General features: G+C 35.0%; 1 protein-coding gene across 5 annotated transcripts; it reads left to right on the forward strand.

Annotated features, from left to right (window-relative positions):
• Positions 1-6296: 6296 nt before the first annotated feature.
• Positions 6297-12736, forward strand: LOC112508394 (pentatricopeptide repeat-containing protein At4g13650). 5 transcript variants are annotated; one of them, XM_025113058.1, is made up of 6 exons: positions 6297-6376; positions 6515-6576; positions 7999-8179; positions 8330-11578; positions 11917-11977; positions 12102-12736. In XM_025113058.1, the coding sequence occupies exons 3-4, from the start codon at positions 8102-8104 to the stop codon at positions 11414-11416; spliced, it is 3165 nt and encodes a 1054-aa protein (XP_024968826.1). In that variant the 5' UTR covers positions 6297-6376; positions 6515-6576; positions 7999-8101; the 3' UTR covers positions 11417-11578; positions 11917-11977; positions 12102-12736. The 5 variants fall into 5 exon arrangements, with proteins under 5 accessions (XP_024968826.1, XP_024968825.1, XP_024968823.1 ...); XM_025113057.1 differs by having other exon boundaries at positions 8052-8179; XM_025113055.1 differs by having other exon boundaries at positions 6344-6576; positions 8052-8179.
• Positions 12737-13939: the final 1203 nt, after the last annotated feature.

Raw genomic sequence — 13939 nt, forward strand, 5'->3', positions numbered from 1 at the left:
CCTGAATTTGAAAAATTATGTTTGTTTGGACTAATATGAAATCTTGTTTTGAACTAATAATGTTACGTTTCTTTTGATTAATATGAAATATGTAGTTATATTTGCAAAATAATTGTTCAGATATCTGTCAAACAGCTCTATTTCATTCAGTACTAAATCATTCAGAGGGTTAAAATGGTAATTTGTTGTCATTCAGAGAACAGTTACCAAACAACATTATTTCATTCAGCACTTAACCATTCTGGTCCTCTTAACCATTCTGACCACTTAACCATTCTGCACCAAACCATTCAGCAACCGCCAAACAACCCCTTATATACTCTCATCCCATACCCCTGGAGCTGTCATTGTGTTGTAAAACCGTGTCATAAAGTTTCCATGGATTTGTTAAATCATGTCTTGCAATATTTGTCATAAAAACTTACAAGATTCGTCCGGAAAGCCTGCCATCTACCCCTACTTATGTATTATCTCCCTTACCCTAAGAGCTGTCATTGTGTTGTAAAATTGTGTCATAAAGTTTCCATGGACTTGTTAAATCGTGTCTGATAATATTTCATCATTAAAGCTAAGATTTGTCCGAAAAGCCTGACTTCTACCCCTAGAGTTGTCATTGTGTTATAAAATCGTGTCATAAAGTGTTATTTTCTAACCATCTCTATTTAGTGGAAGATGTTGGAAGACTTATTACTTGCTCTCTTTTCCTATTTTATCTATAACAATGGATGAAAGTTCTTCCAGTTCTAGTTTTAAACGTCCAAGGACGGCCGGGGAGTAGGAGATGATGAGAGAAGAATGGATAAAAAGTCAACTACCACTGAAAATGTCTGATTATTTGAGAGAGAATATCAAGAAATGGGAACTCAAATTGGATATACTACTTCAACATCATGCAAATCTGCAAGAAAAAAATTAAAGAGCAAGAAAAAATGAACCATGATGCATTTTTTGAACTTGCATGCGGGGAGACTGGAAAAAACATTAGGTACAATGAAGAGAACATTGAAAAATACACGAGAACGATGGAAAGAAGTAAAGCACTCTATCTGCATGATAAAATGTAGTTTTATTTCGATTAATTATTGATGTCAATGTTTCTAGTTCAAACTTTTCTAAATTATTGTACTTAAATGGTGATGATGTGACAAGTCCCCCTATATTTCCCTATAAATATCTTGTTTTCCATCAGAAACTTGTTCCACCATCAAGTATTCATTCACTCTTAACTCAATAGGTAAAAAATGGTGAGGCGTTGCAACTGTGGCGCTAATGCAATCATCCAAACGTCATAGACCGATTACAATCCAGGCCATCGATTCAGTTGTTGTTCATTACATGTGAGTGTTTTCCTATACGGAACTTTCGCATACAATTGTTTTTTATATATATTTATTCATTACTTTTTTACAGGGAAGAAATTGTGGATTTATTGATTGGTTTGACCCACCTATGTGCCCTAGATCTGTGGTAATTATTCCAGGGTTGTTAAGATCAAAAAACGATCTTGAAGCTTCCCTTTTTGAAGTTGTTTTGCAAGTTCGCCGGTTGAAGATAATGTTGGCGATAAGTTGGATTTCTTTTTTAGTAATTTTGATGTTTTTGTTCATCGAAACGATTGTAGGATAATTATCATTGACACAGGTATTAGTGACAATCATTTAAAATATCATTTACAATGCTATTTAAACCAAATATACGTTTTATTACAACTAAGGTATACGTGTTGCGTACAAAAGAGATGTCAAACATTGACGAAATAACATCGCATGATAGTCTGTCGGCTCCACACAATATACTCCTTCTCCTTGGGACAACTACTCAACAAACATACAATAGAACAACCCACAATCACCGAGGACTCCAGTTTGTCGAGGTACGTCTTCAGGATAAACTACCCGTAATTTTGGCAATTTGGGTGTCTTTCCGACTCCTTTATAATATACTGTCTCCAATAAAAATTTGAAGTATTGATATATTTATTAAACATTTCTGGATGACAAATATCGTATATACTCAAGTGTTACGACCTCATGTCTAGCTCCCCAGTCACCCAATGAACTTATGATACATTTATTGGGATGAATACCTAAAAAAATAAGTTGCAAATCAAAATTGATATATAAATTATTTTCTATATATAACAAAAAATTGTCATGTGATTTTACCAACCTAGTTGACGTCACGTCATGATCGCCATGATGGAAATGACTCTAGTGTACCATTGCCGTAAACTTTTTGCTCCGCAGGGCCAATTTTCGGGTTCTCTAAATTTGGTATCCAACATGGCTGCGTGATGGTCCAACGGTTAGTCGGTTGTCTCTTACGGAGCAGATACATGTTTCATGCATTAATATGATATAAATAAAAAATAATAGATTAATTATGTTTAAGTGAGTCAGATATATACGTTTTTCAACTTAATTAGTTATAGTGTAATTCTCATATCCCACTTCCCAAAGACCTTGATTCAACTCTACCCAACAATATTACTCAAAAAGCCTTTTCAGGACACCAATAAGATAGCGTCGATAAACGCATCATGGGTAACTGATCAACATCATACAACTGACCAAAATCTACTATAGTCGTTGTATAGTCGTTGTGGGCATCGATGAGGGCATTTGGTTAGCGGCTTTCGTGTCCCTTTTCTTTGTATTGAACGCCGTAAATGAAGATTTTGTTCAACACGATTACTTGCTCACTCGCTTCTCATGAGCATCGGGCAAACAAACTTCTTCTTGCGACTCTATAAAGGGACACTTGATGATGTAGACGTCGCAACATCCATTGCAAGTCTCTGCTACGACATAAACTACATACACACAATCCAAGATAAATTAAAAAGGTTTATCTAATTTAATTGTTAACTTGGTAAATAAAAACATTAAGAAACTTTAACATATTTACCGTATCCTCAGAAAAGTACGGTTGCGGTATAAACTATGTACACACAATCCAATATAAATTTAAAAGTTTTTTCATACAAAATTGTTGTTGTGGTAAATAAAAACATTAAAAAACTTTAACATATTTACTGTATCCTCAGAAAAGTATGGTTGTGGCATAAACTGTGTACACACAATCCAATATAAATTAAAAAGTTTTTCATATAATTTGTTAACTTATAAAGTAAAAACATTAAAACCTAAAACATATTTACCGCATCCATCGATGAGTATGATTGTGCTATAAACTGCGTACGCACAATCCAATATAAATTTAATGTTTATTTAATTGTTACTTGTAAAGTACGTTGATGAAAGAAACTTAAACATATTTACCGCATCCATCGGTGAGTACTGCTGCACCATAAACTACGTATGCACAATCCAATATAAATTTAATGTTTAATTAATTGTTACTTGTAAAGTAAAACCATCAAGAAGCTTAAACATACTTATATCATCACCCTGCGGAGGTATGTATGGTGAAGGATCAACCTCAGGTATTGGTCTTGGTACATCGTTCTCCCATTTATTAAGTCTCACGTCGAAGAGCCCATATTTTTCGTTAATAAGGTCTGTAACTGACGTGAAATTTTGATCGACCTTGACATTAAATTGGTTAAATTCAACACGCCATTGGGGGATGTGGGTATATGCCGCAGATGAATGGTGTTGTTGTGGCACATACCGTGGTATACGAGAAGTGTGCGCTGCAAATGATAGACGTGCTTCGGATGATTGGAAGTCGTCGTCATTGTCATCATCTGATTCGTGACTCATCCCTTGATCTAGGTCCGACTGTTCATCACAATTATTCACCAAAAAATCCTTGCTACTGATCCACCATTGGGTTGACTCCTCCAAATTTGTCGTCACCAACGAGGTTAGAGGGCGAAACGCGTTCTAAAAATATATAAATCAATATTAATTTTTTGAACATAAATATCAAAATTAAAACTGGAAAATCTTAAGTTTATAAACAATGAAACCAAACTTTGTCAAAAGTTGCAAACACACAACACTCTTCCCCATTTCATCATTTTTTTCATTTCCATCCAATAGTCTTCGAGATTGACAGATTATAACGAAATTTTTTTGGCTCGGGAAAATGTCTCCAAAATCCAGATCTGGTAAGTTACAAAAAAACATGATGAGAAAAATGTAAATCAATCAGTAAATAAGGTCTTATAAAAAATGATAACTGACCTTGAAGGCATATATAAAACCATATAATGTGTATTTATTTGGCGGCCAATTTCTATGTATGCGGCGCTCGAAAACATTTTTCAATTGTTGATATGTCATACGCCATATACACGAGCCCCTTGGGTATTGGTTCCATGCATCCAAAATTTCAAATAGATGCAAAATTCAGTGTTGGATATTGTGGTTCTTTTTTCGTCTCAGGAATACCGTATGAAGCATGATTACGAGGCAGACACACACGCATCACCGTATGATATATCTTTATTATTTAAGCAGATTAATTTATTTTTAAAATGATCGACTTTAATATTATCATGTTTGGTTATTTTACCAAACAATCTTGTAATAATTAATAGAATTCATAATGTGACGGGCGAAGATCCGGCCCACATAGAAAACCTGTGATCAAACATAACTCATGTATGTTGAACTGTTAATGGAACCCTCCAACATGATAATATATTTTCTTCAGATTGAGAAGGGAAAGAGTAGTCATCACATTGCACCATCCAATCAATTAAGGAGAAATATGAATAATGGTTAGATATATCTAACCATGGCCCGAAACATGTATCTCTTAACACGTTTAACCTCATTGGATTAGTTGATAATATTTAATTTAATTTTTGTATTATTGAAGTTTGGGCTCTCAACGTCAGTAACGACAGGTAGAACACTAATCAAAATTTAATTCAAAAATTAAATGTTGTACAATATCAATTTAAACAAGATTAAAATATGGAGTATTAAGTTAGATAGTAGACAAAAAATAGGTTTTTAAATTAAAAATATTGCGACTTTTTACCGGCTGTTCCATGGTGGTAGGTGGCGGCAGACGGTGGTGGACGTTAGAGGTAGACGGTGGTAGATGTTGGTATACGGTGGTAGATGTTGGTGGACGGTGATCGGTGGTCGATGGACGATGACCGGTGGCCGACGGTGATCGGTGGTCCATGATAATCGGAATGCCGGAGGATGTGTGTTTCTATATGCTCGATGGTGGATATCGGTGGGGATGGTGATAATAGTCCCCTCCGACCGCCTATTTATATAAACCGTTATGTAATAAAACAAAATAGATCGTTAAATCGTCGTCAAATCGTAGGCCACTAAATGACAAAATTATGGTCAAAGTAGGTGGTTATAAAAATATGACATTTTTTATATATAATTTCTGATTTTTGTCTCTAAAATCAGATACAAATAATTTTTTAGTATCAACAATTATTAAAAATATTAACATTCGATAGTTATAAAAAATATAATTTTTATAATAAAATATAAAAACATTCGTTGGTTCATTTATGCATTAAAAAAGTAGTAAAAAATATAAAGTTTGACGTGATTTCATATTGTGTTAAGAGTTGTGATGGGTAGATTGTGCTTAAGAGTTACGGGTTGTGAGAGTAGAATTGTTTGATTTTATAGACAAAAACCACAATATATATATATATATATATATGTGTGTGTGTGTGTGTGTATGTATATATTATATTTGGTCCTAAAACAGACAAAATACCGGTCAAAATCGTCCTCAATTTATTGAAAAACACTTTTAAATTGTCAAATCGATGTCCTCACTAGAGGACAAAATAGCAGTCAAAGTAGGGGTAGGATCGTCCTCGGGAGGCGATCCCATTTTTTTATTTATAAAAATCAGATTTTTTGTCCTCAAATAAGATACATGTAGGCCCCTTTGTATTTTTTTTGGTCAAATTGCCCCCGTATGGTCAATATGCCCCCGAGGGCGTGTCTATTTTGTGAAAAAAGTTTGAAAAGTGACTATTTTGTTAATACAATATGTATATTTTGGCTATTTTGGTGATTTCTCCCTTTTTAAAATCTTATTTCATACAATCATACAACATCCCATGAAATCCGGAACATCTACTAAGGATTTCAAAATACTATATTTGTAGGATTTCAAATGCAAACAATTCAATAAACCAATTGAAATGGATTTAAAATCCCTCTAGATTCATTTCATTTATGCAAACTAAATCACAACTATCATTTAAAATGAAAATAAATTATTTATTAAAAAAAGAAGAAATAAATAAGCCAAAATGACAAACGTAGATTGGGTTTTCAGTGAAACATTTTCACGAACTTCCTCAAAAAGCTCAATTGAAACCATAAATATGGATGCTCTTACCTTTAGAATTCGCGTATGAAGTCTGGTCTGACAAGTGAACTGAAGTCACTTTTACGGTTATCACCATCCGGTAATGTTCTAAATATACTATCCATGTTCATAAGAGGCAACCTTGGAACTTTGCAGACCAGAATCTTGTTTTTTTTTTGAGGCTCTAAATCATTCTGTCTGAATGGTTGATTTACGCGGTTATGTCCGTATCATTCAGGGCAATTTTCTTCCATCTCGTCTCGTCGCACCCTCATCTCGTTCTGCTTGCTGGAGTAAAAGGTAAACCTTCGGCCCGTGTTCTCTTATTTTTCAAGTCTTTATGTGGGTTGAAATTCAATGCTGCTTCTTCATCCTTGCACCATATGTTGTTTTAATTACAGGGAGTTTTTGTTTTACTTTCTCACCCACCAAGTGTTTGTGTTATTGTCTGTGTGTGCTGTAGTGTCACCAAGAGTAGTTCCTGATGTGGGAAAATTAAATTCTGACTCTTGAGGTCAAGACTAGCTCTTTTTTTAATGCAAAATTGATATAAATTGCCTTGCAACTTCAACATCAACCACATTTATATGTGTTCTGTTAAAAGAGTAATTAGTATATATACAAGTTCAGTTTGATTGTTTTTGTTCTGTTGGGTCTTGTCTTTGAAGTGGAAAATGGGTTAATGAGATTTCTTTGACAATTACATGCTCATTTGCTACTTGACTAATCACTAGACAATAGCATTTGCAATATTCTGGGTATTGCATTCTACATTATGGGTATTGAAGCACCTATATTATACATCCTCATTCCAGCACCTGTTTTATGGAAACATCCACATTAGACCTTGTGGTGCTGAATCCATACCACACACCTTGACAAACATAATTGTTTTGTTCACAGTTTCATTTGAATCAAATGTTGCAAGTGTATGTTTGTATATGTTTCTTCGAAGTATATGATGGACATTTAATAAGCTTGTTGTCTTTTGTAATCTTGAAAGCTTTTGTGATGTTAATGAGCCCCATTTTCACCAAACTTGCATAATTGTTGAGCATAAAGTCAAATTAATTTGTTTGATCATAGAAGTCAAATTATTGTCAAATATAATTTGGGGATGGTAATAATCTATTTCAGTGTAGATTTGTTTGGACAGTAGTAAGAGTATTGTTGACATTGAATTAGTAAACAACTGAATTGAATTACAATGCCTGGTGACTTCCTTTTTTTACTGACTCAATGTTTCAACTTGCAACTGGAGTCTTAGTGATGGTGACCTTTTGGAAACCTGTTACTGCCATGTTCATAGAAGACTGATATGTTGAACACTGCAGTAGCCCTTTGGATATGGCAACCTTTGAATGATGTTCATTAAGTTTTAGAATAGGAGCTGAAAGCCAGGTATCTTGAGAGGAACTAGAAGCTTGTAATGCGTATGCTTGCATGTTGCTGTGTTTGGCTTGCGAATATATGTTTTTTTGCAATTTATATTTGCAAAGGGATATATTTGCAAGGTAGTATTTGTTATCTCAGAACTCTTATCAAACGATCATATTTCAATCAACACCAAACCATACATATAGTTAAAATGGTAACTTTCTATCCTTCAGACCGTCCCAACAACAATTTTTGAACACTTGATCATTTTGCACCAAATCATATCATTGATTCAACATTTGCTCACTTACATATTTTGACTGTTACCTTCATGAAAACTGTTAGGCTTATGAAGGCTTCAGTCTGAATCTTCTTTTTTCTCTTCTTGGGTGTGATAGAGGGATTCTCTGACGTACACCGAGGGAATATTTTTCACTATAGACAGCCGATGATATTATTACGTGGTTCCTTCTCGAATAAGCCATTTGAACCTTTCCCGCGTAAATCAGCAACAAATTTCCCGAAGGTAAATTCATCATCTCTTTGAAACTTCGTTTGTACTGATGATATCATAATTTGGAACCCATGTTGGAAATTTTAAAAACAAAGATGGTTTGCCCCAATAGATTTATGTTCTTTTTTATTGTTAATGATGCCGATGTTGGTGTAATTGCAGTATTTTTGTGGGAAACTGAGTGAATTGAGATTAGCTGCTTTTAGTACTTCTGCAAGTTTGCCGGTTGTCAATGAAGAAAATGAAGGGAGCCCGAAAATTGACGAGACGAAGGTGGTTGGTTATTCCGGCCAAATTTGTGCTAATCATCAGACCTACTGTTGGCTCTTAGAAGGGTATCTGAGTTCTGGATCTCTGATTGATGCTAAGAAGCTTCACGGGAGGATCTTGAAATCAGGTTTTGATAAGGATTATGTAATTTGCAGCCGGCTAGCTGATGTTTATGTTGCTCAGGGTGATTTAAATGATGCATGCCAGGTTACAGATGAAATGCCTAACAGAGATGTATCTTTTTGGAATAATTTAATTTTTGGTTTGATTGGAAAGAAGATGGCTACTATGGTGTTGGGCCTGCTTACAAAAATGTTGGCAGGAAATGTTGGCCCTGATGAAGTAACATTTGCAAATGTTTTGCGGGCTTGTAGTGGAGACAAGGTTGATCATAATTATGTAAAGCAGATTCACACCAAGATTGTCCGTCATGGTTTTGGTACGAATTATGTTGTCTGTAATCCATTGATTGATTTGTATGCAAAGAAGGGGCACATAGATACTGCAAAATATGTGTTTCAAGGCCTGGGTATGAGAGATAAAGTTTCTTGGGTTGCTATGATCTCTGGATTCTCTCAGAATGGACATGAAGAAGAAAGCATTTTATTATTTTCTGAGATGCATGGTTCTGGGATTTTACCCACTCCTTATGTTTTCTCTAGTGTCATAAGTTCTTGTACAAAGATTGCATTTTTTAAGCTGGGAGAGCAGTTTCATGCCCTTATTCATAAGTGGGGATTTTCATCTGAAACTTTTGTATGCAATGCTCTTCTCACACTGTATTCACGATGTGACAATTTGTTGTCTGCAGAACAAATCTTTAGTAAAATGGATTGTCGGGATGGAGTATCATACAACACTCTTATATCAGGTCTTGCTCAGAAAGGACTAAGTGAGAAAGCTATACAGCTGTATGAGAAAATGCAGTCTGATAACCTGAAACCAGACTCTGTTACTGTTGCTAGTCTCTTAAGTGCTTGTGCATCAGTTGGGGACTTTCTTAAGGGAACTCAACTACACTCTTATGCAATAAAGGCGGGAGTGTGTGCAGATATAATTATTGAAGGCTCTTTACTTGATCTTTATGTAAAATGCTCTGATATCAAAACTGCTCATGAATTCTTCCTTACAACGGAAAAAGAAAATGTGGTTCTATGGAATGTGATGTTGGTGGCTTATGGACAGTTGGGGGATCTCCATGAATCTTTCCGTATTTTTTCACAAATGCAGATCAAGGGGTTGAGGCCTAATCAGTACACGTATCCTAGTATATTGAGGACGTGTACTTTAGTGGGTGCTTTAGACCTGGGAGAGCAGATCCATTCCCAAGTTGTTAAAACAGGCTTTCAGCAGAATGTATATGTATGCAGTGTGCTTATTGATATGTACTCCAAGCATGGAAACTTGGACACAGCACTGAAAATTCTCAGGCGACTCGATGAGGATGATGTTGTTTCTTGGACAGCTATGATAGCTGGATACGCTCAGCATGATTTATTCGTTGAAGCTCTTAATACGTTTGAGGAGATGCTGCAACAGGGAATCCAATCAGACAACATTGGATTTTCAAGTGCAGTAAGTGCGTGTGCTGGAATTCAAGCAATCAATCAAGGCCGTCAAATTCATGCTCAAACAGTTACCTGTGGATATTCATCTGATCTTTCAATTGGGAATGCACTTGTTTGTCTGTATGCTAGATGTGGTAAAGTAGACGATGCATATATGGTATTTGACAAGATGAATTCTAAAGATAATGTCTCATGGAATGGATTGGTTTCAGGATTTGCACAGAGTGGGTATTGTGAGGAAGCACTGAAAGTGTTCAATCGAATGATTGGATTTGGAGTAGAAATCAATATGTTTACTTATGCGTCTGCTGTTAGTGCTGCTGCAAATACAACAAACATAACACAAGGCAAACAAATCCATGGAAGGATGATAAAAACAGGCTACAATATGGAAACTGAGGCTTCCAATGTTCTCATAACATTATATTCAAAGTGTGGGAACCTTGATGATGCTAAAAGTGAGTTTCTTGAAATGCCTGATAAAAATGAGGTTTCATGGAATGCCATGATTACGGGCTATTCTCAACACGGGTGTGGAGATGAAGCTATAGAACTCTTTGAAAAAATGATATGGTATGGTAATAAACCAAACTACGTTACTTTTGTGGGTGTTTTAACGGCTTGTAGCCATGTCAGGTTAGTTGCAAAAGGGCTGGAATACTTCAAATCTATGAATGAAGATTATGGTCTAGTCCCAAGAGCTGAACACTATGCTTGTGTTGTAGATCTTCTTGGACGGTCTGGGCTTTTGAGCCGTGCACTAGAATTTATCAAGAAAATGCCAATTGAACCAGATGCAATGGTGTGGAGGACCCTCTTGAGTGCTTGTACAGTTCATAAAAACAAGGAAATTGGAGAAATTTCTGCAGGACACCTTCTTGAGTTGGAACCAGAAGATTCAGCCACTTATGTTCTATTGTCAAACATGTATGCAGTTTCTGGGAAATGGGATGATAGAAACTGGACAAGAAAGTTGATGAAAGATAGAGGTGTGAAGAAAGTGCCTGGTCGTAGTTGGATTGAGGTCAAGAACACAGTTCACGCATTCTTTGTTGGTGATCGTCTCCATCCACTAGCCGATGAGATATATGAATCTTTAGATGATCTTGATAAACGTGCTGCTGAAATTGGATATGTACAAGATCGGTACAGTCTTCTGAATGATCTGGAGCAGGATCAGAAGGATCCATCTACTTGCATACACAGCGAGAAGTTAGCCATCACATTTGGACTTTTAACCTTGTCTAATACGATTCCCTTGCGTGTAATGAAGAATCTTCGTGTATGCAATGATTGCCATAATTGGATAAAATTTGTGTCAAAGATTTCTAATCGGTCTATTATAGTCAGAGACTCGTATCGCTTCCATCATTTTGGAGAGGGTGTCTGTTCCTGCAAAGACCATTGGTGATTATGATGCCTTGAGGAAATTGTTATGATCATACTTTATTGAGAGTTCTATTCCAGAGACAAAATGATACAATCAACCTCGAAATCTGTTCAATTGATAACTTCTGTTCAATTAGACTCCAAACTTGAAAAAAGTTGCCTCGTTCCATTCAGGGAAATCAAGGTTATTGTTCTTCTATATTTCCATTTCAATTGGTCTTTGTCTATACATTTATGAGATGTTACATTTTTCTAGTTTCTTGTGAAGTCTGTCGCCTTCTTTGATCCTTTATACCTTTTATGAAGAAACCCGGAAATCATACATACAAGTATTGGATTTAAACTCAAGATGTTTAGGTTCCCGTAACTCCGTAAGCAGTTCCAGCCATTTAAGAAAGACTAGTTTGGCAAAACAGATTATTTGTGCTTTCACTTTCTTCTGATTTACAATAAGATTTTGTGCAGCCAATAGTTCATGATCTTAGCATTCCCTGATTTCATTCATACAATTTGACCTTGTAGGGTTTTGAGGCCATTTCAAGATCAAGATATCCAACCAACTCAAAATTTTAGTTCTGAGAATGTATGCTTATTTTTTTTTTCCTCAAAATTTTTATATTTTTGTGAGAATAATTGTTTGGTTTTCCTGATGTGAGGTCCGAATACAGTCAGCATGATGCTTATGTTGCTTTAAAACACGATTGCAGATTGAGTGTATGAAACCAAAGGATGATGGTGCTTTGGTATCTTATGCTTTATGTTGGCTTCAGGGTTCAACATTAAGCAAATATACAATATGGCGGAGCAAAAAGGGGCAGGATGCAGTCCGGGAGAGAATTAAGCATATCCGAGCTCGAACGACTTACTAGAGTTTTCACACAAAAGATACACGATCTGATTGGAATCCGCACCGATGTTCCAGCATAAATGCGATGATATATGTGTCACAAAAAGCCAGGTATGGTGGTTTAAAAAGCCGATCACTTCAATAACTTTATGTTAATATTGAAAATTTTGATACATGATACTTGATCAAAGGGAAAAACGCAAATGAGATCAAAGCCAAATTCATCATCGAAGCAGCTAAAACCATCCTATTGATCCTGAAGCCGATGTGGTTAGTATTTTGTAACCCATTACTCGAATCATCCTTACTAAATACTAGTAATAGCTTCCCTCCATGGTTTTATGTTGATATGGATGTATACCTCAAAGCCACCTGTGAAAAAAAGGATGTAAATAGGTTTCATTATTATAATTGCCAGCCCAGCCTTGACATTTATTTACATATAAGACCTTTATTTATACGTTGAATCCACATATGAAAGATGATTTGTGTACACGGTCCATAAAAACACACAAATCTCCATGGTCCATACCCATTACCATTAACCATAGGATTTCAATGAACAGCTGGAATGGCAAACCACCAACCAGCCTGCCCTCATCTTTCCATTTTTTTTAATTTGAAGTATTTATAATATATATATATATATATATATATATATATATATATATACACTTAAATGAAACTTTCACACACTTCCCACATCAAAGGCGTGAAGTCGAAACCCTTGACCTCTAAGAAAGTTGTGTTACTAGATATCGCTAGGTCAAAGGCCCTTTGGTGACCTGAGATAGTTTTCATGTCTAGTCCATTTTCTATCTATATATTTTCTTATAATGGTGTGGATCATCTTTGTATCTAGATATTTTCATTTAATCTTTTTTTCCTTTTTCCACTTCTTCCCTTCTTTCCAATTGCTAGGACTTTTTCGACAAACTTTCTTTTTCCCACTTTTTGCAAGCAGGTGTATTCATGGAAACATTTGTTCTATTTTTAGGATTAGAGGACATGATACATCTCATCTTCATACTGTAAGCCCCACAGCCAAAAGCCACAGACTTACCCAATAACCTATAAATCAACTTAAAAACAATGATAGAAGTTACTGGACAGATTGTTACAGACACCTCACATGTAGGTAAGATATACTGATCTCGTATGCTTTAGTTTTTAGTAACAATAATCAGTGTAAGTAGATTAATAAACCCCATTTTTGGTGTCAACCAGCTATTATTATGTATATAATCAGGAAAGTTGCTGCTATCAGCCCAGATTTTAACAAGTCAATAAATGGTAGGGGTAGTGGCAAAAGCCTTCAAATTTTGAAAAAAATGAGAGCGAATTTATTTATCTGATCATGAGTTGGGTCCCACTATCATTTATTTATTTTTATTCTGTAGTCTGTACCATGGATTTCATCATTTTTATTTTATTTTATTTTAGAGGTTTAATTTTCTTATTAATCCAATAGAAAAGGGGGTGGCTAATGGCATCCCTATCATGTGCTAATGGCACCCCTAAGTAGCTTTTAATCATTTGTGTTTTATAATTTTTTGTGTTTTTTTGTGATTATTACTTTTTATTTTATTATTAATTAAAGAAAATTTTAATTAATATATATTATTTATTTTATTTTATGTTTTATTTATTTATTTATATTATATTTTAATTAATATAAATTATTAATAAATATATATT

Source organism: Cynara cardunculus, assembly GCF_001531365.2.
Source record: "Cynara cardunculus var. scolymus isolate 2C chromosome LG 1, CcrdV1, whole genome shotgun sequence".
In the NCBI taxonomy this organism is placed as follows: domain Eukaryota; kingdom Viridiplantae; phylum Streptophyta; class Magnoliopsida; order Asterales; family Asteraceae; genus Cynara; species Cynara cardunculus.

Coding starts and splice junctions, on each gene's coding strand:
- LOC112508394 (XM_025113055.1), top strand. CDS start 6,498: ATGTCCGTATCATTCAGGGCAATTTTCTTCCATCTCGTCTCGTCGCAC. Junction 6,577..8,051: donor TCTGCTTGCTGGAGTAAAAG/GTAAACCTTCGG, acceptor TGGGTGTGATAG/AGGGATTCTCTGACGTACAC. Junction 8,180..8,329: donor CAGCAACAAATTTCCCGAAG/GTAAATTCATCA, acceptor GTGTAATTGCAG/TATTTTTGTGGGAAACTGAG.